At 45.8% G+C, this 26,459-nt stretch overlaps 1 protein-coding gene across 4 annotated transcripts in view; it reads left to right on the top strand.

Annotated features, from left to right (window-relative positions):
* The window catches only part of L1CAM (L1 cell adhesion molecule), a 138,516-nt gene that overhangs the window by 12,920 nt on the left and 99,137 nt on the right, over nt 1–26,459 (top strand). For 2 of the 4 annotated variants that reach the window (XM_061614255.1, XM_061614256.1), the window contains exon 2: nt 13,764–13,951. In XM_061614255.1, coding sequence (XP_061470239.1) covers nt 13,861–13,951 — 91 coding nt within the window. In that variant the 5' untranslated portion in view covers nt 13,764–13,860. Of the gene's footprint in view, nt 1–13,763; nt 13,952–26,459 lie in introns of those variants that run through there. The other 2 variants (XM_061614254.1, XM_061614253.1) reach the window with 1 other exon arrangement.

Below are 26,459 nucleotides of genomic sequence, written 5' to 3'. Positions count from 1 at the left end.
AGTGAGGGAGAGAGTTATGATAACATTGGAGAAGGCATTGTCATTGCCTGGAATTCCTTTGACAACAACAAACAAGTGTCTTTGGAGGTGTGTGAAGTGCCTTTTACCCACTACTGGGTAATGACACCCAGGCCCCCACACCTCTGAGATACTAGAGCAGAGGGAATGACCCTCAATGCTGACACCTCTTAGTTTAGAAGCGGGGCACTATGTTTGCCATATCATTAGGGTGCTTGCCATCGCACATTGTGTGGCCTTGAGCACAGCGCTGCCTCATAGCCTCAGTTGCGGATGGTCATTCTCACTTCCTTGCTTCTACACATTCAAAAAGCAGCTAAAGAAAAGAGCAAATCTACTTTTTTAAAAAAAAATTCTGATTTGTGGGGGAAAGCACTGTGGTTGAATGAAGGTGAGCAGTAACTAATCTGTATTAGCGACAGTCTGTATTCAAGTGAATGGTGGTGCATAATTAGTGTGGGATAGTTAGGAGTTGAACTGTTCCAAGGGATAGGTTGTAACTATTAGGGGGGAGGTAAGTTTGTGGAAAAAATAGACTTTTGGCTTCAAGCGTGTGTGTTATTGGGGGAGATGGGGCAGAAGGCTTGGCCCCAGCCAGATAATTTCTGGAAACAGCCCCTCCCACTCCTACTGGAGAACATGATCGCTGTGAGCTGAGCAGCTTTTAATCCCCCCTGGCCTTTCACTTTCCTATTAAACACTGAAGCTTCAGATAAATCTCCGAATGAAAGTGCAAGAGATCCAGTTAATTCCAAATGATTGGAGGGTGGGAATTAGACAACTGCAATGCTGTGTATGCCCTTTAGAGGGTGTGAGATCAGATTGCAGACTGGCTGAATTCAAGAGGGTTGGAAGTCGAATAGATCTATCTCATCCCTCTTCTGGGAAATAAACTTAGACTTGTGGCTGGGGGAGACATACTCCAGTATTTTACATCCTTTTTTAAAATACTTGCCTGAATAGATTAACAGGCCTTCCCTACACCCAGGGCCAGCCCTGAGATAAATAATACTCTGGGTGAGGACTGCCTTTCGTAACAACCCCCATGATCAGCTTTGCAGGGCTACCCAGATGGTTTATGGTGATGTTGGGGGCCCTGCTGATGCCCCCTACAAGGACCCATGCATGCTGGGGCAACATGTGAGAATTATTGCATATCTAGACTACATGTGAGAATTCTCACCTGTTGCTCTTACTTGCCCTGAGATCAAGCAGAATGATAGATGTGCTTTATTTTTAATTACTTTGGGATAATAAGGTAATAGGGAGCAGGATGTGCTTCTCCTGAGTACCTCCTCCAAATTCCAAACCTCTTCTGGCAGAGCTTCTTTCTGCTTCCTAGGGCTCAGTCTCACAGGCCTTCTGGTTGTGGCCTGCTGTTGCCTTTTCCGCTACTCAGGAAGGAGTCCTTCCTTAAGGCCTGGCCTCACACCACTCTTATGCCTTTCCCTGTGCTGCCACAGGAAATTACTCTCCAGTGGCACCTTGCCTGGAAATTGTTGTTCACTCAGTAATTCCTTGAATTTTCCTCGACAGGCCTGGAGTTCCTTCTGTGACAAGAACAGGCTGTTTGCTCTGCCACAGAATCCCTCCTTCCCTGTTCCGTTTCTCCTTACAACAAACTCTGTAACCAGGGCTACTTGGCCTGGGTAAATTATAAGCCTGCCTGACCAATCTTACCTCTGTTGCTGCCCAGACAAGAAAAAGAAAAACAATTATGTTACTATGATTAGTTTAGACTCCCTTACAGTTGTGCTGCAGGCCTAGCTAATAAGTAAGCCCTTTCCTTCCCAACTTCCAAGGATACATTTTACAGACATCTTAAGCATCAATTCTGTTTCATACACAGCTATGTGAAATATTTACTTCATCATGGCCAGGGAGAGGTCCCAAAATGTCACACTTGTATGTTGAAATTCATTGTCATCTTACACTCTAATATACCATTTGCTCTTTTTATGAAAACTTTAAACAAAATGCCAAGAATTCTGGTGAGCAGGTGCCAATGGTAGAGAGCCCTTGTTTTTTAGGGCTGTGGAGCAAATTGTCCCAGTTCCCTCCCCTCCACCACTGGGGCGGTCCTGCAGCTTTGTAGTGTTACCAAGTTTTATGGCTTGTGCAGGATAACAGGCCCTGCTACTCCCAGACTTTCTTGCAGCAATGCCTGTGAAAAGGGCCCAGAATGAGCTACCACTTATTTGCCACTCTGCTTTCAGTACACTCCTGCTCCAATTCTAGGTTCCCAATGAAGTCTCTGTCATGTGATGTGGGTGGCTCTCAAAAGATGACTGTCATGGGAGTTGTAGGCCTGTATTTTTTTATTATGTTCAGCACACACACAAAATGGCTCCTGCTACAAGTTCTCCTCCCTGAGCTCCAACACTCCCTCCTCAGCAGGGTTGCCAGGTTCATGGCCTGAGACAGATCCTGTATCTTTAGGAGAAGAGAAAGTCAGCCAAGTGCAGGTGTTCTTGCAACATTGTAATGAGAAAAACCACAAGGTAGCATTCTCCCTTCCCCCTGCACAACTTTTACAGATACAGAAGACCAACCAAGAGGCCAGTACCCCGAGCAACCATCCAGCTCGCCCACCCCTAAGGCTAGCCCTGCCTACACCCAACCCCTACGGAGGCACCCATAACTCTTGAGAACTGTTATAGAGAAAGGAAGGCCCTCTAGCTGTTGCTGAACTACAATTCCCATAATTCCTGACTATAGGCCATGCTGACTGGGGCTGATGGGACTTGGAGTCCGATGACTTCTGTAGAACCACAAGTTCCCCATCCCTGTGTTAAAAAGCAGGACAAGCAGCTTTTAATCCATACACTGAGGTAGGGAAGGTGTTTGGCTCTGGGGTAGGGTTGCCATATTGGCCGGTTAGCCGGGTTTTACCCGGATTCTTTGCATGCCACCCAGCGCCCGTTTAACCCTTTAGGTGGCCCGGATTCTCAGCTTTAATTTTTTTAAAAAGTTAAGTTTTTAGGTGGTCCGGTGCTCGAGATATACATAAAAATGTCAGCCCCCCCAACTGTTAAATCTTTCTTTAAAGAGTACTGTATAGCACTTTGTAGCTTTAACCCCGCCCATTCAGGATTGCAGCCAATTAGTGAAGCCAGGGTTGTGTTTCAGTTTGATTGACCTGAGGCAGTGTCTAGAGAACCTCGTTGCAATGCCAGAAAATGGTGGTCCCCCCCCCCCGTTTATCTGAAAATCTCATAAATTGGGTAAGTATATACATTTCAGTTTTTTTTCCTCTTGTGTGCAGGAGTCAGATCCTGGGCAGTGTTTTGAAAACCTTCCCAATACTTGCTTTTGTAAAAGCAATGCTAATCCCATATGCCCAGAGTAAATCCCATTGAATTCAATAGGACTTACTTTTGAGTAGACATGGTTATGAATGTGCTGAAAATCAATGGGACTTTGGAGTGAATGTAAAAAAGAATTGTGTTTGTGTTCTAACTCTTTCTCTCTCTCCTCCAGTCCAATTTTAAAGCAAGTAGGCAGGGCTTACTTAGGTATTACAGTTTTTATTCTGTAGGAAACTAATACTGATTTTTCTGCAATGACCAACTGGTTTGACAATAAACTATTATATGGACTGTATGTATTTATACATCTACAGTGTGTGTGTGTGTGCATGTATGGAGTCTTTCCAACAATCCTGTGAGGTAGGGTTGGAAACCAAGGCAGCTCACAACAAGAAATAAAGCCATTTAAAATCCAATAACCATAAAAACAAGTATAAACAATTGCAAAACAGCATAAAGTGGCATGATTCGGAATTTTGGGTTGTGTGAATGAAGTTGCTTATCACTTGAGGTTGTATTTCTGTCCCTGTTTGAGTAAGCCCCACTGAATACACTGGGACTTGTTTCTGAATAAATGAACCTAGGATTGCACTATAAATATCTTTACAGTTTGTGTAAATAATAAATATATTTGATAGTCATGCTTATATAAATATTTCTTCATTTATCATATTTTTGGTTTTTGGTTAGGAATCCTGACTGGGTGTGAGATGCTTAGTTTTCTGCCTTACTCATAGGAATCTTGTTGTGGTTGGTATGGTATTGCATTTAAGAAATCATGGTATGAAATGGCATGAATCAGTATAAGGCAGATTCCTTGGTTCCTAAAAGTGGGAAGAGACTCAAGGGCCACAGTGACTCCAACATTTATTTATGTATTTTTATTTACAACATTTATATACCGCTTTATTGTAAAAAATCTCAAAGCGGTTTACAGAAAGAATTAAAACAATAAAATTATTGGCAAAAGCGTTAAGGACAGATACTTAAAAATAATAATAAAATAATAAAACCAACAATGAGTTAAAAACAGATTTAAAAACACAATAGCTTCTACATGCCTGGAGAGGCTTGCCTCAAGAAAACTGATTTTAGCAGGTGCTGAAAAGAGGCGTCTGCCTAATGTCAATAGGCAAGGAGTTCCAAAGCATAGGTGCTGCCACACAAAAGGACTGATTTCTTACAAGAGCAGAACAAGTACTATGTGGCACCCATAACATGGAAAGCACAGCTTGAACTTGGCCTGGTAGCAAATCAGCAACCAATGCAGATTTCAAAGCAGAGGTGTAATGTGCTGATAGGATCTCACTCATGTCAGCAATTGTGCTTCAACATTCTGCATTAACTGCAGTCCCCAGGTCAGGTTGTGTCGAGAGGCAGAGCTGGGGTCCCGGGGGGTTGGCAGAAGAGGATTCAGACGGATGGCAGAGGGGAGGGGGAGGAATTTCTCCCCTTTGGAGTGAAGACGAAACAGAGGAAATGCCAGTGATAGGGTCGCCTAGCAACGGGGAGCCTGAGAGCTTTGAAGTTTCAGAATCCTCCCTGGACATTCTCACACCTCCCCTTGTCCGAAGCTCAGAGCAAGAGGGAGGGCTGCCCACAGCAGAAAAGCGGCGAGACAGTTTACCAGGCAGTTTACCATCAGCCCCTCCCCTATCCCCCATACTGGAATCGGAAACTTCAGAAGAGGAGGGGCCGATGCTTCCCCCCTCACCGCGCACACGTAGACAGCTGAAAAGACAGGAGAGAAGGGGGGGAAGGCGGGCAGTACCTGAGGAGCAGTTAAGGAGGAGCGAAAGGTTGCGCGCCCATTTGGCCCCTTCTTAAAGAACAGGCGGGAAGCAGACCCTTGCTCTGTCAACTCTCTCCCAATGCCGCAGGACCTGTATCCCTGTATTGCTTCATGAGAAGACGCAGTCTTTGCTTGGACATTACCCTAATAAAACACGAATTACTTACAACCTCTGGTCTGGTTCCTGAGTCTCATCCTGGGCCTGACAGGTTGTGCTGCATGGGGATTTCTGTGACCTTGGCTGACTGGCTGCTAGGATTTTTTTAGTTTGGATTGTTGGTTATGAATCCTGATTGGTTGTGGGATGCTGAGTTTTCTGCCTTACTCATAGGAATCTTGTTGTGGTTGGTATGGTATTACATTTAGGAAAGTATTACTGCCTTTGTGTTGTTTTTTCCTATTTGCATTTCACTTATCTTTAACCTCACTCCGTTACAGCCATAGAAGCAACAACAGCATATGCAAGGTAATTAACTCCCATTAGTGATAAGAGCAAGAATTTATAATTATTATTTTAATTAAAACAAGAGGCTTATGAGTACTTTGAAGAGGACCAGATATTTATTTTCTTTCTGAGCCCAGGACTGGGTCTTTCATGATGCCCGGGGGAGGGGGGGAGCAGGAGAGTAGTCGATAAGACAGACATCCTGGCATTGATAATCTAATTAGCAAGGTATGTGTGGGGTTGTTGCACACTTCCAGGCCCAGTTTCATTTTGAGTATGGAGGTGGAACCTGTGTAGACGTGGTTATCAAAGGGAGAAGAAATTTTGAGTTAAGCAAAGCTCTGCTTTTATAAAACCTAAGAAACATACAGATACTTTGTATGTCTGAGTGCCTGCACCAGTGGAATACTGGAGGAACTTGTAAAACTTGCTGCAACAGCAGAGCTTGGAAAAGTTACTTTTTTGAACTACAACTCCCATCAGCCCCAGCCAGCAACAGTATTTAGAACTGAGCATGTGGCATGAAAGACTCCTTTTCCTAACATTTTGGCTTCTTGGTTTAATATTGGAAATAGTTTAATCTTATTTTAATGTAGACTTTGTATGTTTTTAATTATTTGTATTTTTTATCTGGAAGCTGCCATGAGTTCCAGTTTTGGAAAAATGGCGGGGTATAAATAATAATAATAATAATAATAATAATAATAATAATAATAATAATAATAATAATAATCTTGTTTTTCTCCACCCACCAGATCTCTGAAATATATCGTATATGTAATGGTTAACCGTACTGCTGCCCTGACTTACTTTATGTTTGTTGCTATTTTGTGTTTTTATTATGTTTTTATATTGATTGTGTGTTTTTATTATATATGTAAGCTGTGCTGAGCTCTGTTTTTAACAGCAGAAGGGCAGGATATAAATCCTCTTAATCAATCAATAAATATTCCATAGTGTTGGAAACTAGAGTCTAGGCATTTAAGGCTGAAAATGTTGCTTTTTAAAAAAAGATTTCTCACATCTTTCCCCAGTTTTTGGTGGTAATTCCTAGGCACAAAAACAAAACAACTGGACAATCCAAATATTAACATGCAAATAATTTGCATAATATGCAAATAATGTGCAAATAATTTGCATAATATGCATATTAGCCTGCCCGGATTTGTGGAAGTGGAATATGGCAACCCTACTTTGGGGGCCAGATCCTATGGGCCAACTTTGACAGGTGGGCAGGATAACCCAAATGTCAATCACATAATGTCATTATCATATTACATGATTGACGGGTGGGTTGCTCCACCCACCTATCAAAAGCTTGGGAACCACAGTGCAAGGCGCATTGCCAGCACTTTGTTTTGCAAGACATCAGGAGTGGAATGATGTCATGTGGTGGCTTCAAAGAGCATGCTGGGAGGGAGAAGTGATTTCCATTTGCTTCCCCCTCCTTGAATAAGGCACACTCCTACAGCCAATCAGCTGATGGGTGGTTGGGAGCATGTCTTGTTCCAGCAAAGGAGGCATCAGGAGCCCACTTTGAAGCCCTGCCCTTAACTGCCCCACACCTGACATCATGTATGTGTGACATCAAGTGAGCATGTCTTTCCCAGTACAGCCTTGTGAGCCAAACAGGGAGGCCTGAAGGGTCAACTTTAACTCTTGGGCCAGAGTTTCCCCACCCCTGCCATCAATGAATCAACTGTAAGGGCAAGTTTTAATCAGTGAAGTTGAGAATTAAGATGCCACTTGTTGCTGTTTTAGTACCTTTTAGGTGTTATTGTAACAGGGAATTTAAAGGAAAAACTGAAGTTATCCTTCCTTTCTAAATTAAAGTGGCAGCATTTTTTAAAATCTACATATAAAGCTCTTAATACTGAGCCAGAGAATTAGTCTGTTTGGTGGCCTTTTGCTTTGTGCTCTGGCTGGTGGCAGTTCTGAGATTCTTTTAACTGGAGATGTTGGGGGGCTGAACCTCAGATGGTCTGCATCCTCCAAATCTTGTGCTCCAGCACTGAGTTATGGGCCTTCCTCCCCGATTTGATTTTATGTGTTGTTCCATCTGAGGTCTTGGCAATATTCTGGCAATAAATTTAATCAATCAATTAATCCATGAATAGGTTAAAAGACAGGTGACCAATCAATTTATAATTATTAAATTGGTTTGATAGTTTTAGTTAGAAAGGATCCCCCCAGAGATGTTGGCTCTAATACTAGGGGGTGGTCTAAAGATCTTCCCTTATATGGGGAGAAGCTGTCATGGTGTACAAGTGGGAAGACTGCCATTGCTCATGCAAACATTTCCAGTTTCTTTGATCAGGGCCTGTCATCAGACCCCCATCCTGGCAGCCCATTCCCTACTCCCCCTCCCCCTACTCCCAGCCCGCATTAAGAGGGCTTTTGACAAGGCCTGTCACTAACTTCATTAATTCTCCTGCTTCCTGGTTGTTTGTTTTATCAAGGGACAGAAAATATGAAAAGGTTAAATAAAGAGGGGGGCCTTGGATGGTAAGGGGGGTGGGCTGGGTCAAGCAGAACCAGTGAGGGATGAGGTGAAGGAGAAGGTCACTGAGGGGGTTGTGAATGGGAAACAAGGACTGTGTACTTGGGAGGGCTGAGGCTGAAAGGCATTAGTGTGCATATGTGTTGTGTCTGTGTGTGTTTCCTTGTGTGTATGTGAGCCAGCCCAACACAATGTGGTTTCTGAAGCAGAAAAGCCAATTGGCTCTCCCTCTGACTAATTGACATGAGGCCAATCCACTGGGAAGTTCTGCAAAAGCCCCTCTGAAATGAACAGGAGCTGACCATGAGCACAGTAACTGCCTTGCACAGCTCCCATTCATTGCGTAAGAGAACTTCCCAATGGATTGTGCTTCACAAGTCAGATTGGTCTATTTTCCATTCTGCTCCCCAGTAACAGCACCCACAATCGGCCAAGGGGCCCATCTCACCTTGACTCATGACAGGGCTATCTCTGCACATTGAACTCTTTGAGCAGCCATCACATTCTAATCTGAATACTCAGAGGGTAGAAGCGTTGATTAATATGGAATGATTTAGGTTGAGGTGCTCAGGCAGGTTGCTCCGTGCATGATCATGCACTTGTGTATATTAGCAGTACTTTGTGTGAAAGGACTTTTCCTTGCTGTCTGGAACCATCTGCCACAGAGCATTGTGATGGGCTCAGAGGGGCAGTGGCCACCACTGATGTCCAGAATTGTGCCAAGTTCAGTTTGGTGCACTCATTGGCAGGATTCCTCCCACCAGAATGTCTATGTAGAACCGGCTGCTGCCCTATGATCCTGCTGCGAAAGGCCATGGGGAGAGGTGGGGGGGGGAGAGAGAAATTAGATTGGATGGAGGCTAAGGCAGTTCAGGCTACAGATCTCCCCACTTCCAAGTTCTGAATCGCTAAGCATAAATTGGTTTTCCTCTCCACAGTCATGAGTGCTAGAAACATGGTTAGTTCAAGCCAGCGAATGCAGGGTTTTTCAGAGCTATGCTGAGCAGCTTATTTATGGTTCCCTAGCTCTGCTGCCTCTTCATCTTTTCTTCTTCTTCTTTTAGTTGGTGTTACAAGTTGGTTCACTGTTATATGTCCTGGGTGCCCCAACAGGGGGATATTTACACTACTAATACTGCCCTGTCTCAGAGGACTGTTGCAAGAATTTTGTTGTTGTTATGTGCCTTCAAGTGGATTACGACTTATGGCAACCCTATGAATCAGTGACTTCCAATAGCATCTGTCATGAACCACCCTGTTCAGAGCTTGTAAGTTTGTTGCAAGGATTACTGAGATGCTATATGAACTCCAAGTGTTATATATATGATGGGGACTGCAGTTTCATATTAATGGACCTTCAAAGACCCCAAGTCTAAAGAGCATCATTTGTATAGAGTTACAGTAATGGAAGGTTGGGTTATCATGTTCACCCCAAGGAGGCCCAGTCCTAATGCCATTTGCACAGCATTTCCTGTACCAAATTAAGCGGCAAGAGGTTTAAGTTTGACTATAGAAAGTTCTTCACATACATAACGCATAATTATTGCACACAGTCTGGTGCCACAAGACATACTGATGGATCCTAGCTTAAATGGATTTTTGGAAGGATTAAATTCATAGCGGATAAGTCTGTCAATGGTTATTACCATGATGACAAAATAAAATAGAAAATGAAAACTCCAGGATCAGAGGCAGTCTACCTTTGATGTTTACGAGATGCTGGGCATAAACTGGATGTAGCCATGCCCTGGGGGAATTTCTCCTGAAGCATATTCCTGGCTACCATTGTGAACAGAATGCTGGTTTATGATGCATCTTGGCCTGATCCAGTAAGGCAATTCTTATGTCCTTATTTATTTATTTATTGCATTTGTATACTGCCCCATAGCTGAAGCTCTCTGGGCAGTTTACAACAATTAAAAACATTAAAAAGAAATATACAAATTTAAAAACACATTTTTAAAAAGCAATTTAAAAACACATGCTAAAATGCCTTAGCTGTTACATTTTATTTTTTCCCTCGACGGACTAAGCTCTCTGACATTTTTTTAAAAGCCTTTGAGCTACTGTCACTATCTCTTCCAGTGTCTAATAATCTTCACTTCTTTAGGCTAAGTAAGCATATGCAGTTCCATTGGCCTATTCTCCTATGATTTGAAAGGACAAACGATCAGAAACATCTCTCTTTTTCACAGCCTGTGATTCCTCCTTTTTCCTCTCCCCCCCCATTTATTTGCATTGCCTTGACCTTCCTTGGCAGCATAATCAGAATCATGGCCTGTCCCCTGTGGGGTTTCCCCCAGCCATGGCTGACAGGTTGCCACCTCCCCATCCTCTCTTAAATAATTCAGCTCCCTATAGCTGTCCCCTTGGCTCCATCTGCATCCTGGCTGCTGTTCGCTGGGTCCCTGCCGCGCTAACAACATAAGCCCCTTCGCTTGGTAATTGCCAGATGAATGGAGGAAGGTGGGAGACACCAGAGGGAAATGTAGAGTAGCAGTCAGGGAGGACTTGGTGGAGGAATGTAGGGGTCATATTTAGTGTTTTTCCTGTGGATCAGTGGAATCCAGGATAGCTACCTCTCCCTGGTTCTGTACCCTTAACCATGATAGTTCTGTTCTACCTCCACTGTCTGTCCACCTCTGAATACCAGTTGCTGGAAATTACAAGTGGGGAGAGTGCTGTCGTGCTTAGGTCTTTCTGGCAGGCTTCCCATGGGCATCTGGTTGGCCACTGTGAGAAGAGGATGCTGGACTAGATGGGCCACTGGCCTGATCCAGCAGGGCTCTTCTTACATTCTTAAGAAGTGCCAATGCCCATGTACAAACAGGCCATTTGCCACCATGTGCATAGGTAATTGCTTTGTAAGATGGTTGTCTACATTGTTCTGTTGAGAGGAAGGAAAATGTCACCATCCTTCTGCACTTGATCACCATTCTGGGTAAGCCAAGGAGGGGTACAGTTGTCCTCATTTGGCAGGATGATACAGATGACTAACTGAGCAAGTGGTTGTATGCACACCATGCTAAGTTGTTAAATGGTCATGTGTATTCACTAGGGATGAGCGAGACCACTCGGTTCCACTCTGGACAGCTTTAGTAGTGCCTGGAATGGAAGGATCGGCCACTGCCCAAACATCAGAATGGATTGTAGGATCTGGAATTGATTCTACCGTGCACTTTAGGCATGCATGGGGAAGCTAAGTATGTCCAGTTGATGTCCCCAGACCATGCCGTGACAATCTGTGCATGCTTTGAGTGTGAGGCCCAAATCATTCAGTGGACATCCCCTGGATTTACCCTATGTGGTCTGACGCTTCTGGTGTGGCATGGTCTAAGACAGATGATGACATTGTTCTGCCACCATATTGGAGGCCTCTGGGCATGCAGTGCAACATTTAGCACAGTTTATTTCTTGTGCTAAATTTATTTCATTTACAAACAAGATAAAATCTAGCACTATCCAGGACTGTCCCTGAAGCCATGCTAGGCCTCACCTCCCATGCCATTTCTAGGCAAGACTTAGGGCTGGAACATAGTGGGCTCCAGGACTGGTTCAGAAATCATCCTACCCCAGCCAGTTCTGGCTGATGGCCCAAATTCTGGTTCCCAGGAATTTTGCCTCCATTCCTCCTCTGTTATAGACTGGGGGAAGTGCAATAGTAGTTCAGTGGCAGACTACCTGCTTACACATGCATAAGGTCCCATTCCTGGCATCTCCAACTTAAGCATATCATATGCCAGAACTAGACAAGATCTCTGGATTCAGATCTTGAAGAGCCACTGTGAGTCAGAGATGACAATACTGAGCTAAGGCCAGTGGTAGTTTCCTTTTCTCTTTTCTCTTTAGTAGTCCTGGTTTTTGTGGGGTGGCGGCGGATGTGGGTGGGAATGGGGATGCTGGGCTAGTTGCTCTCCCACTTGTACACCCAGCATGCTCCTCCAACATAGATTCTGTGCATAGGACCCTTTTCCCAGAGGAAACAATGGGAAACAGCCTTAAACAGACACTGCATGCATGGGCAAAGTCAAGTCTTTAACCAGTTTGGAGGGCAGTTTAATATGCATGTGGGGGAAGTGGGGGAAAATAGCCACAAGCATGGGTCTTTTTAAAATGTATCTGTCTAGCAGCTCCAAGCATCCTGGCACACTCACAAATACCCATTATTCCTGACCATTAGGTATGCTGGCTGGGACTGGTGGGAGTTGGCATCCAAGAACTTCTGGAGAGCCACAGGTTCCCCAGCCCTGTTCTTAATGGGACCAGGAAACATAACTCTGGAGAGGACTAAACAGAAAGGCACAAACCTGATTCTCGATTACCAGGGCAGGGATCACCTTTAGTCACAATCCCAAGGGTGTCTCTGAATGCACCCCTTTGGTTCCTTCTCTGTACACAAATGGCTGCCATTCATTTCTCTGGGGATGTTCATGGTCCTGGGGACCCTGATGTGATGGGGGCAAAGACTGTCCTTCACCCCTGGTTTGGCAGAAGCTCCACAGAACCTTCTTCCATATACATACCACCTGTGTGTATTTCAGTTTGTACAAGATTTCAGCTAGTAATATCAGAACCAACAGATGTGGGCCTGACACATAGGGCTGGCCAGGTGCTCAGTGATGCACACACACACACACAATGCTGTGAGGAGGGCTAAGTTGCTTGAGATTCCTGAACTTTACTTTGGGTCTCTGGGTGGTATTTGGCTGGACTTTGCCCAAAGCACAATGCAAGCACTGCAGCTGAAAGCCATGAAACATATCTCTCTGGCACTCCGGTATCTTGACATCTGTAGAACCTTTTGATCTATTCAACATGAGGTGCTGAACAGACCTTGTGCTGTATGTAATGCAGAATTTGTTTGCTTTAAAAAAAAAACTCCCATTCATCAGAAATATCTGCAAGGGGCAAGGGTGGGAGAGAGGTATGGAAACTGACAATCAGCTGATAAAGGGCAAGGCATCAGTGTGAACCATTAGAATTCTGCCTTTACACATTTCTCTTTATCTTTCCATTTATGATACACTCTCATCTTCCCACTCCTTCTCTCTTTCCATCCTCCATATTATCAGTCTGCTTTATCTGTTTCTCTCCACTCTCCCGCCTCCCTGCTTTGCTATCTCCATCCATCAACCCACTATTCTTTCCCATCAATCCCCCTTACCATCGCCTCTCTCTTTCTCTTTCCTTCCCCAACCACCTATCCCCATAAACCTTTCTCTGCTCTCCCCCCATCCCTACTCCACGCTGCCTTCTCCTGACCCACCCTCCTCCCTTCCAGAACAAAAGGGCCCTTCCCCCTTTCTTCCTGCCTGAAAAATGCACTGCACCAGCGAATTCTTCCTAGACCAGGTTGTGCTACATTTTGCCTTGATTCCCATTTAAGGATCTCCCTTGTTTCCTTTCTCTTTAGTAGTCCTGGTTTTTGTGGGGTGATGGTGGATGTGGGTGGGAATGGGGATGCCAGGCTAGTTGCTCGCCCACTTGTACACCCAGCATGCTCCTCCAACAAGTTGGAGTGAAGGAGGATAGAAATAAATAAATGCAAGGCATCATTAACTCCCTCTCCTCTCCAGTTCCTTTTTGCTGCCTGTGCTCCAGTCCTTGGGGGAAAGGATGTTTTGTGGGGGAGGGGGAATCATGACTGCAGAAGGATTTTTTTGTTACTAATGGTCTCTCTCATTCTCTCTCCCCCTACAGCCACAATTCACGCTGGGGTTTGCATGCTGCTTGCTTCCCCTTTGCTGTGCCACTGCCAAGAGTTGGTGAGCAGCCCTGGCCTGAGGTGCCAGGGAAGATGGCTTCAACGCCACCCTGTTTGCTGATGCTCTGGCCATTGGTTCTGCTTCTCTGTGAGCCAGCAACATCCATTGAGTTTCCCAAAGGCTGTGAGTAGTGAGGGCATTACAACTTTCCTCTGTGTGTGGTTTTTGAAATTTGTAGGGTGGGGTTTACTTCTGCTTTGGATCTGTGAGCACAGTTGTGGCGCATTTCCGAAATGTGAGTGTGGGTGGTGGTGGTGAATTCTGGCAGTGTTGCATTATTTCTGGGCATGTGAATTAGTGCATTTCCTCCTTGTGGTTGGTTCTTCTCAGACTGTTCATATTTCTTTCACAATTCTTGTTGGTTTCCCAGAGCCCTGTTATAGCCCAAGCTCCTCATTATGCCTTTGTGTTATAGCATAATCTTTGGTAATAATGCCCCACATCTCAGTCTCTCTTCCCATCTTTTTGTGAACCACTTTTCTGGTGCAACTAAGAGCAGTGCCATCTGAAAACTGAGAGGGAGGGGTAGGTAAGAGAGAGGGGGACCTGCAACATGTTATGCAGGGGAGCTCCCCAAATGCTCTGGTCCCCTAGAAGCTGCACAGAGAAATAGCACTGCTTCTCTCTGCTTGAGGAAGGTATTAGTACCTTATGACGTCAGCAGACATTACTCCAGTCCCCATGCTCATCTCAGCTATTTGTAGATCCACTATTTGTATGATTCACAACCAGGATGCTTCACACTAAGAAAAGGGGCAAATTCTCCATCCATAACAGATCAGGAGGCAAAGAATGAATGTTTTGTGGAGGAGGAGGAGCCAGTATACAGTGGTGTGTACCAGTATAGGTGAACAACTGAGCGGATGTGCAGAATTTGGAGGTAGAAACAGGAAAGAAGCATATTTTTGTGCTATTGTATGATGTTTGTGATTTTAAATTGTTTTAATTGTTTTTAATGATGCATTTTAAACTGTTGCAATCTACTGTGGGACCTCAGGGTGAAGGGCAGGTAATAAATTGAAAGAACAACAACAATAAGCCAACGAAAAGAAAACTGGGGCTAAGCCCAGCTGTTGAGTCTGGTACCCACCCATCCACTCAGCAACATCTCACCTTTATGATCACATTGCCATACACAGTCCCATAATTTGTATCTTGCTAGCCATTTAATATTTCTTCTCATTTCTGTTGTGCTTCCAGTTTGCAGACAACTTCACAGTGATTCCTTCTGCCATCCTCACAACAACCCTGTGAGATGAAATGTCACAATTCTGTGATGTAGACAGAAATGTAGAGCTAAGAGATAGTGACTTTACAAAAGCCATCCAGGGTGTGTATGGCTATGATAGAAGTTGACTCTTGGCCTTCCAAGCCCACAAATCTTTCTGCTAGATCTCATTGCCATTACATATGCAGTTTCTTCAAGCATGTTGTGCTTTGACTACAATTTGCCAAGTTTAGGAGTTATGAACACTTCTTCCTTGTCCCTTCCCTGCTGAGGTCAATGCTTCTCTTGAGAGTGGCTTTTGTGCTTGTTGCAAAACAGCTCCTTTAAGGATTTCAGATTGGACCCGAACTGTGCTTGCAATCTATTTCAGCACCAAGGACAGCATATAAGCTGCCTGGAAGGCAGGTATACAATAACTGTCTTTTCAGCACTGTTGGGAAAATTCGGGACATGGCTTTTTCAGCCAGCAGCCTCCCTAGATGAGGCTAAGCCTTGTGATGGCACACACAGACGGAATCCTTACAGTCTGTCCAAGAGTGAAGGACGCATGGTTTATATTATCAGGAAGGGGTCAGAAGAGAGAGGGACGATGTTCCCAATTCAAAAACCCTGAGCCATTCCCACTACCACTACCACCACTGTAACAGGCCTGTAAGTTTGTAGAATAAAACCAGGCCCTTCCATTCTGGTAGTGTCCAGTTTGGAAGCTATTCATATTCTTAGAGCCAAGCTAGACATGATGGTGGCAGATTGATTTGGCTCTGTTCCAATCATATGAATGGTGAGGGCTGGAGTGGGGGATTTTTGTTTTAGCCCCCAAAGGGGCTGTGGATAAAAGGATGGGTAAACCTTCTCTGTGTCCAGTGTTTTCCTCCCTGTAGCCCATGGGAGTGAGGGGTGGAGAGCTGCTGGCCTGGAAGCTGGCTTGACCTATGGGGTCTCCCCATTCAGATTCCAGCCTCCCTTTCCATCTCCTTTCTGCCATGCAGCAGTTAGTGATGTAAACCAGTCTCCCATTGCAGCCGAGGGAAGCCTGTTTTCAAGCCTAACTGGCATGCAGAGGGCCATTTTGGGGGAGGGGTTTACATCTGGGGAAGGAAGGGTTCCTCCCCTCTTCATGCACTGTGTCCCCCCAAATCCCCCCCAATTGTTCCTACGTGGCAATTAGGCTTGAAAACAGCTTGACCATATTAGCCTCTCTCTCACCATGGATCTTTCTCCCACCAAGCTGCCTTCTGGTAATTGGAATGAACTTGAAAAGAAAAGAGCCTTTGGGGAAAGACTGTGGACAGGTAAGCACGGGAACAGTTCAGCTCCCCTCACCCTTTTTCTCTCATTGCTGTTAAAAAAAGTTGGACCCTCCCATTTTATACTTGATGAGGGCAGACCCAGGTCTAAAGAAATGGCTCTCCTGCTGTCCCATATACTTTGTTCCTTGGCTTAATGTTTTTGTGAGTGAAAAGGGATAGATTGTATTTTTCTCTGCAGAGGTGATAGTGCAACTCATGCTGTTCTCTCAAACCTACTACTTACTGGGGTGTTAAGCTTGGGTCTGGGCTGTAGATTGTAGGTGGGGACTCACAATGAAATGCTCTCCCCCCCCCAAAAAAAAGCCCCCATTACACATAGAAAACTAGCATGTTAGGGAAATGGGTTCTAGGTTAATCTTCTCCCTGGCATAATGGTTTTCTATGTGAGGGATTTTTGTTTTATTTTATTGATATGGAGACGCATTTAGTCATATAAGCCCCCACTTGTAGTTTGAATTGGTATAGCCAGCACATGACTGAATGTTCCTTCATTCAAAAAATAAAATAAAAATAACAGTCTCCCTCACATGATAGTTCACTATGTAGAGTATATTTTTGTGTATGGAGGAATGTGAGCCCCCATCTGAATCCTAAAGTTGTGCAGCCCAGATAGAGGTATACTTCCTCAACTGGGCCTCAGTTGCCCTGGGTCTGTGTTATGGGTAGGGAGAGGCAGCTGAGGAGGTTTTGTGGGAAATTGTTGGCATGCATTAGTTGTAGGGACTGTTAGATGTACATTGGATGCATAACCATCCCCTTTAAAAACACTGCACCGTGAATGAAGGTCTTAAGGGATGTGTTTGCGTGTGTAAGGGGGTCCCATGTTTGTCTTGAGTCATGTGGTAAGCTTCTCTCCAGTGTGATGCTCTTTCTGCCCTCCTGTCTCCTGTAGACTTTGTTCTGTGGTCAGTGGGGTTTCTGTGGGGAAAGGAGATGATTGCTGCCAAGGGTGAGTGAGGTGAAGGATCGATCCAGAATTGGAAACACCTTTGCAAAAGGCAGCCAAGCCTGAGAGATGAATTTTATGGATGGGGAGAGGACTGGTATGTCTTGCATGATCATCCCCTGGAGAAGAATATCATGGAGCTGGGAGTGAATTTGGTCCTGAGTACAAACACTGGTACCTCATGTGTGCTCCCATTGTGAGCCACTGTTATTGTAGACTCTGCAATAACAATGTAGAGTCTCAGGGGTGGGAGAGATGAGTGGCCCACATGTTGGCATTTCTTATTGGGATGAGATTGTAGTTGGGTATTTTCTACATCGGGTGATAGAGGAGGAATGTTTTCAACACCATTCTGGGGCAGAAGTCAGACTTGCCTTGTGCCAGGGATCACCAGGACAAAGCCCTAGAACTGGGATGAGGGCCCTGTAGCCCTCCAGATGCTTCTGTGGAAAAAAATTCATCATCCCTGACTATTGGCCATGCTGCCTGGGACTGTTGGGAGTCCAACAACATCTGGAGGGCCAAAAGCTAGCTGTCCTAAAACCTGTATTTGGTCCCAGAACGTATCCTTGGAGCATATGAAGTGAAACACATGCCTTTCACTCCCACCAATTAACCACAGCCAGTCTATGCACACCCTGGAGTGGGGATCAAGAGCTTCTTGTTTTTAAAAGGGGTGACATCAGACTGGCAAGAGCTAGGTGTTAGATGTCCCGCCTCTTGGTATGACGAGTGGGCTTGTGTTATTGTAGGACCACCTTGCTAAAGCTAAGCATGCCTGTGTCTGTTCAGTGCTTGGGTGGAGGATGACATCAGGGAACCCGATGGGGCAGCATATACATTGCCTTGAGTTCCATGGTGGAAGGAAGAAAGGCAGGAGATAAATCGAATGCATTAAATTAAATTCAGGGCCTTTTCACGTTTGGAATTGTGTGTGGACTGCCATGATGATGGTAAGGTAAGGTAGGTGAGGCTGAGAAATTGAGTAGTCCCAGGTTCTCCAGTGAGTTTCATGGCTGAGTGAGAGTTTAAACCCATGTCTTCCCAGCCATAGTCCAACACTCTAACCCAGCCTTTACCAACCTGATGACCTATGCTGGCTGGGGCTGATGGGAGTTGTAGTCCAAAACATCTGGAGGACACTGGGTTGGTGAAGGCTGCTCTCACCACTAACACTGGCTATAGCTCATAAGAACATAAGAACATAAGAAGAGCCTGCTGGATCAGGCCAGTGGCCCATCTAGTCCAGCATCCTGTTCTCACAGTGGCCAGCCAGGTGCCTGGGGGAAGCCCGCAAGCAGGACCCGAGTGCAAGAACACTCTCCCCTCCTGAGGCTTCTGGCAACTGGTTTTCAGAAGCATGCTGCCTCTGACTAGGGTGGCAGAGCACAGCCATCACAGCTAGTAGCTCCCTCTGTCCAATGACCCCAGGATGGCATACATGGGATTATCACCTTTTACCCTTACAACTGAGAGATGGTGAGTTGCCTGAGCCACCCATTAAGCTTCATGGGTTAACAAAGATTTGAACACAAAGAGAGGAAGTGTTATAGATTTATACCTCTGGATCTCACTAAACCCTCAGGTACCTCTGAGCATGTGCAGAGTACTTTTCCTTCATCACTTAGCAACTACAGCCTGCCTCCCATGCACTTAGAACTAAGAAGCAGGATTTCCTTTCAGAGTAAGGAGGCAAGGCTCCCACACTGGTCTGAGCGCAGGGTCCTCCTCTCTTTTTGGAAATTAAAAACGCCTGCGTAAAGATCTGACGGCAGCATTTTCATCAGGTCAAATGACTCCCAAAATCATTTAAAGCTTATAACTCATGGTGATACTGCTGCTAAACTTTATGTTGGTGCTCTGTTCCTGATTGTACCTCCTCACCCTCCACGCCACTATCATGGCTGAATATAATTTCAGGTCTTCATGTTTACTATATATCTTTATTTATTAATAAAAGTATATACTGCCCTCCTGCAAAACATCAGGCAGTGTACAACAACATAAAAGCATTTAAAAGCAATACAGAACAATAATTAAAAATGGCTGACCACTCAAGAGGCATTTTAAACAGCTGCAAAGGCCTATTGGCTTAAAAAAAAGTCATCAGAGACACCTGAAAGTCAAAAGCGAGGATGCGTGCCGAATCTCTGCCGAAAGAGTGTTCCACAGGATGGGACTGGGAACACTACATCTGGCTGAGCCCAGTTGGGCCTCTGTAACACGGGGGACAACTAACAGTGCTTCTCTGTGTGTTCTCAGAGATTGGGCTGTTTTTTTTGGGAGGTTTTGTAAACCGCTTAGACATCTTTACATTCAAGCAGTATATAAACTTTAAAAAAATAAATAAGGTAAATAAGGGCTCAGGTGGTCCTTAAAGTATCCAGGACCTAAGTTGTTCAGGGCTTTGTACATCAACACAAGAGCCTTGAACCTGGCCCAGTAGGATATAGGCAGCCAGTATAGCTGTTTTAGAAGAGATTCCACATGCTGTCAGCCCCCCATCAGCAGTCTAACGTCTGCATTCTGCACCAGGTGGAGCTTCTGGACCACGCCCAAAGGCATCTCCACATGGAGAACATTGCAGTAATCCAGTCCCGAGGTTACCAATGCATGGACTACAGTGACCAAGTTATCCCAGATCAGATATGGCTGTAGGTGGCATACCAGATAAAGTTGGTAAAAGGCACTTCTAGTCACTGAGGTCACTTGAGCCTCTAATGACAAAGATGTATCCGGGAATACCCCTAAGCTAGTACCTGCTCCTTTCAAGGGAATGCAACCCCATTCAGAACAGGCAACTGGCCTATCTTCTGAATATGGGAACCATCTACCCACAGAGCATCTGTCTTCCCAGGATTCAAACCCAGTTTATTTGCCCTCATCCAGACCACCTCTGCATTAAGGCACTGGTCCAGAACTTGCACAGCCTCTCCTGATTCAGATGTTATAGAGAAGCAGAGCTGCATGTCATCAGTGTACTGATGGCATCATACTCCAAAACTCCTCACTAATGCTCCCAATGGCTTCATATAGATGTTAGCACTGGAGACAACATAGTGGAACCTCATAGCACAGGTGCCAGAGAATCAGAAAACTTTCCCCCAATGCTACTCTCTGGGCTCGACCATGCAGGTAGGAATGGAGCCACTGTAGTACAGGGCCTCCAGTACCCATCCTACACAGACAATTGAGGAGGATACTGTGGTCAATGGTATCAAAAACCTCTGAGTGATCAAGTCATAGTAATAGGGTCACACTCCTGCTGTTCTTCTCCCAATACAGATCATCCATCAGGGTGATCAAGGCTGATGTAGTCTTGAAACCAGGTCTAAACTCAGATTGAATTGGATCCAGACAATTGGTGTCATACAGAAACATTTGCAGCTGCTCTGTCACTACCTTCTCCACCACCTTCTTCAAAAAGTGGGAAGGTAAAATCTTCCAGTTTGCTAGTAGTGTATGGAATTTAAATTCTGATCTTCACAGTATTTGCAATTCCTTTTGCTTCATATGCTATGACTGGAACTCTTCTCTCGCCTTCTTCAAGGAACTCACACGAATGTTGAACAGCATCGAACCCAGGACAGACTACTGTAAAACACCAATGTTGGTTCCTTTCAGATATCCCTGATCTGTTAATACCACCCCCTTTCGATGTGCCTTTCCTGCCAGTTAGTTGTATGTGTTCACAATGGGTGACTGGTTCTCATTCCAGATATTTAAATTGTGTGAAAGTCAGGCTCAGCTGATGTCAAACATGTTGCTGAGCTCAAAATATATATCCACTGTGCTACTCATGCCGGTGAAGTGAATTATTTTGTCAAAGGCAGGAAATTATTTTTGGCTTTGCATCATTTGTTCTTCACAAATGCACATTGGATTCTTGCATGCTCTATAAATCAATTGTTCCCTGATTTCCTTTGACAACTTCACATGGATAGACATTAAGATGACAGACTTTATAATTTGTTTTCCTGGCTGGTTTACCCTCCTATAGCCTGCCAGAGCCACTGAGCCTCCTCAAAGATAGTTGTAAGTGTTCCTGAGATTTCTGTAGCTAATTCCTTCTACACCCAAGGGTGTAGTTCCTCAGGATTCGCTGACTTGCTTTCATTCAAAGTAGAAAAGAAAGCTACATTACTGTGCGGCGGCGGCGGCGGCGGCGCTGCTGCTGCTGCTGCTGCTGCTGCTGCTGCTGCTGTGGGACCACCACCTCCACCACCCTTCCCTGAGGGACTTCTGCCTGGCAGGACCAGGCCCCAGGTACCCAGCCAGCCAGGACTGATTCTTACCATCTGTCCCTCTCTGGAGGGATACACAAGCCGGCTGGCTGAAGTGGCCTGGGAGACCCATTGCCTGCAGGAGGAAGAGACCATCGCCCAAGGGAAGGAGAGGCTGCTGCTGCTGTGCTGCTGCTGCTGCTGCTGCTGTGCTGCTGCTGCTGCTGCTGCTGCTGCTGCTGCTGTGCTGCTGCTGCTGCTGCTGTGCTGCTGCTGCTGCTGCTGTGCTGCTGCTGCTGCTGTGCTGCTGCTGCTGCTGTGCTGCTGCTGCTGCTGTGGGACCACCACCTCCACCACCCTTCCCTGAGGGACTTCTGCCTGGCAGGACCAGGCCCCAGGTACCCAGCCAGCCAGGACTGATTCTTACCGCCTGTCCCTCTCTGGAGGGATACATAAGCCGGCTGGCTGAGGTGGCCTGGGAGACCCAGTGCCTGCAGGAGGAAGAGACCATCGCCCCAAGGGAAGGAGAGGTTGCTGCTCTTGTTGCTTTCTTTCTGGGTGCTTATATGAATGCATGTTGTGAGAGTGTGTATTTTATGTATTTGAGTTTTTTGTATTTTTCTTTTTGTATTTATAGTTTATAATGTGCCTGGGGAAGAGAACTTTCCATCTAGCGGGGAGACATGAGGGGGCCCCAATTGCCGTAGTGACGGGCAGAGGGAGGTATGGTGTTATGAGAAGGATGTGCCAGGTAAGGGGAACGCGGCCCAGACATGTTGTGGCTGTGCCTTGTTCCGGTCCTTCTCATACCCGCAGGGTTGTTGGTTGTCCTCTCAGCCAACTCTCAGATCTCCAGCTGCTGCTTTTTAATGCCAGATCGGTTCATAATAAAAAACCCCTCGTCCATGATTTGATTATGGACGAGGCAGCCGATCTGGCATGCATAACCGAGACCTGGGTGGGCGAACAGGGAGGAGTTAGTCTCTCCCAGATCTGCCCACCGGGGTATTTGGTTCAGCATCATGGTAGATCTGAGGGTCGGGGAGGTGGGGTTGCTGTGGTCTATAAGAGTTCCATCTCACTCACCAAGCACCATGTCCATACAACTACTGGTCTGGAATGTTTGCACCTTGTGTTGGGCCAGAGGGACAGACTAGGAATCCTTTTGGTGTACCGCCCACCTTGCTGCCCAGTGGCTTCCTTAACTGAGTTGACAGAAGTGGTCTCGGAGGTATTGTTGAGATCCCCTAGACTATTAGTACTGGGGGATGTCAACATTCATGCCGAGGCTACTTTGTCTGGGGTGGCTCAGGACTTCATGGACTCCATGACAACCATGGGGCTGTCCCAATATGTTAGTGGCCCAACACATATATCGGGGCATACACTCGACCTTATTTTTGTTACTGGACATGGGGATAGTGATCTGGATGTGGGGAGTTTTACATCTCTCCCTTTGTCATGGACAGATCACTGCTTGCTGAAGTTTAGACTTTCAGCGACCTTTTCCCTCTGCAAGGGTGGGGGACCTATTAAATTGGTCCGCCCCCAGAGACTAATGAATCCTGAAGGTTTTCAAAGGGCTCTGGGGGATTTTCCGGCTGATAGGACCGGCGCTCCTGTTGAAGCCCTGGTTAATCTGTGGAATGCGGAGATGGCCCGGGCTGTCGACACGATCGCTCCTGCGCGCCCTCTCCTTTGCAGAGCTCATTCAGCTCCTTGGTATACTCCAGAGTTGAGGGCGATGAAGCAAGATAGGAGCCGGCTTGAGCGGAGATGGAGACAAACTCCTGATGAATGCAACTATACGCTGGTTTGTGCTTTCACCAAGCGGTATATAGGAGCGGTGAGGGCGGCGAAAAAATTATATTTCGCCGCACTATTAAGGCATCTCTCTCCCGCCCAGCAGAGCTTTTTAGAGTTGTCTGAGGGCTACTCCATCTAGGCCTTCAGGACACTGTAGATACTTCAGTGGCCCGCTGCAATGAGTTTGCTGAGCACTTCCAGCATAAGATCTTACGCATTCGTCGGGACCTAGACTCTCATTTTATAGCAGTTAACCCTAGTGAGGTGTCTGGTGCACAGTCTTATCATGTTTTGTTGGATGAGTTTCAGTCGGTTCAGTTCGAGGACGTGGACAAGGTGCTTGGACAGGTACGTGCAACCACTTCGGTACTAGATCCTTGCCCCTCTTGGCTAATAAAAACTGGCAAGGAGGGAACAGTTGGCTGGGCCAGGGAAGTGATAAATGCCTCCTTGCGAGAAGGAGTGGTCCCTGGCTGTCTGAAGGAGGCAGCAGTGAGACCACTCCTGAAAAAGCCTTCCCTGGACCCAGAGGATTTCAGCAGCTACAGACCAGTGGCAAATGTTCCATATCTCGGCAAGATCTTGGAACGAGTGGTTGCTGACCAGCTCCAGGCGCTATTGGATGAAACTGATTATCTAGATCGGAGTTGGGAGTTGGAGGCACTGCTTGGCAGTGGTTCCGCTCCTACTTGGCAGGCCGTCTCCAGAAGATAGTGCTTGGGGAACATTGCTCGACACCGTGGGTACTCCAATGTGGGGTCCCGCAGGGTTCGGTTTTGTCTCCCATGCTTTTTAACATCTATATGAAGCCATTGGGTGTGGTCATCAGGAGTTTTGGAGTGCATTGTCACCAGTACGCTGATGACACGCAGCTCTACTTCTCCTTTTCATCTTCCTCAGGTGAGGCAGTCAATGTGCTGAACCGTTGCCTGGACGCGACAATGGACTGGATGAGAACTAACAAACTGAGACTCAATCCTGATAAGACTGAGATGCTGTTGGTGGATGGTTTTTCCAATCAGATGGTGGATACATATCCTGTCCTGGATGGGGTTACACTCCCCCTAAAGGAACAGGTTCGTAGTTTGGGAGTTGTTCTAGACTCTTCCCTGTCACTTGAGGCTCATGTAGCCTCGGTGGCACGGAATGCATTCTACCAACTTCGATTGGTAGCCCAGCTACGTCCCTACCTGAGTAACGAGGATCTTACATCAGTAGTACATGCTCTGGTAACCTCACGTTTGGATTAATGTAATGCGCTCTATGTAGGGCTACCTCTGAAGACGGTTCGGAAGCTACAGCTGGTGCAAAATGCGGCGGCCAGACTGCTAACAAGAACGAAGCGGTCTGACCATATAACACCTGTTTTGGCCCGCTTGCACTGGCTTCCAATACGCTTCCGGGCCAAATTCAAAGTGTTGGTATTAACCTATAAAGCCTTATACGGCGCGGGACCTCAATATCTGTTGGAACGCCTCTCCCGCTATGAACCGGCTCATACACTACGGTCTGCTACGAAGGCCCTCCTCCGGGTCCCGACTCATAGGGAGGCCCGGAGGGCAGTGACAAGATCAAGGGCCTTCTCAGTGGTGGCCCCCGAACTATGGAATAGTCTCCCCGAGGAGGTTCGCCTGGCGCCGACACTATCATCCTTTCGGCGCCAGGTTAAAACCTTTCTCTACTCCGAGGCATTTTAATTTTTTGTTAATGATTGTAATGTTTGTAATTTGATTTTAGCCTTTGCCGTTTTTAGATTGTGAAATTTGATTTTAGACTGATGTTTTTGTATTATATTGTATTTTATTGTATCTATGTTCACCGCCCAGAGAGCTATTGCTAGTCGGGCAGTATATAAGTTTTAAAAATAAATAAATAAATAAATAGCAGAAAAACAACTAAAAGCCTCACATGGCCACAGCAGAACTAAGCCAGCCTTCTTCAGAGGCCCTGCACAATAAAAAGGTTTATGAAAGATCAAGGTGTAGCCAGCTTGATGAACCTTTGGCACAGGGATGGGGAACCTGCGGCCCTCCAGATGTGGGACTACAACTCCTGTCATCCCTGACCATTAGCCATGCTGGCTGGGACTGATGGTTGCTGTAGTCCAACAATATCTGGAGGGCACCAGATTGGGAAAAACTGGTGGTACAGAGACAAGAAGCCTTGAGCAATCCCTGCAGATGCTAGCACTACAGTACTAGCTTCATAGAGTTTGTATGTAGAAGGGCCCCTAGTGCAATACCTAGCACCTGAAGTTTAAAAGGATCATGACTAGCAGGGCTGCAAAACTTTTGTGCCTGAGAGTCAAATTAGAAGCAGCATCAATCACCTGATCTGGCCTTGGCAAGCTTGCTTTTTCTTTACTAAGTATCAGGCATGCAGTGGGGCAGGGGGAGGATTGATCTGGAATGGGACTGTGGCATGAGAGAGAAAGAGGGCTTTAACTTTTGCCTTCTGCTGTAGTTCCAATCTGCACCAGCCTCGCCTCACCCATAGCTGCTCTTTCCCCTAGGATAGAAACTGTCATTGGTGCTAACGTGAAGGGGCACAGAGTCCATAGTGGGATCAAAAGAATATTTAGAATGCAGAATGGAGAGGCAACTTATGTCCAAAGAACCGCTGGAAAAGTTGGGATTTAAAGACCTAATAGAAGAGAAATCAGAAACCCAACCTAAGACATTGTAATGAAGAGAAAGGAAAAGGGAGAAAATCCTGACCATCTCTTATGGAAAGCAGCAAATCTGCAGTAGTACATATTGTGCATTGTATATTTCAAATGTGATTGCAACATGAAGTGCGCCTTCAAAGAAAATGCTGTAACTGTTGGCCAAATAGAAGAGTTACAGTGCAAACCTATATGCTGTCTACTCAACAATAAGTCTCATTGAGTTTAATGGGGCTTACTCTCAAATAAGGGGATAGGATTACTGCAATCCTATCACCAATTTATTCAGGAGTAGGCCCCAGTGAACTCGGTGAGAAGTACTTCTGAGTAGACATGTGCTGATACAAAACAAGCCTCCCCTCTGAATAATGAAGTTTTGTAGGAGATACAGTAAATGGTTTTCTTTAGGGGTTTGGGGTGTTAATGGTTACTTTTTTGTTTTTAAATAATTGT

Source organism: Rhineura floridana, chromosome 3, assembly GCF_030035675.1.
Source record: "Rhineura floridana isolate rRhiFlo1 chromosome 3, rRhiFlo1.hap2, whole genome shotgun sequence".
In the NCBI taxonomy this organism is placed as follows: domain Eukaryota; kingdom Metazoa; phylum Chordata; class Lepidosauria; order Squamata; family Rhineuridae; genus Rhineura; species Rhineura floridana.
Note: the sequence above shows the minus strand (reverse complement) of the source record. Positions and strands in the feature narration are given on the sequence as shown.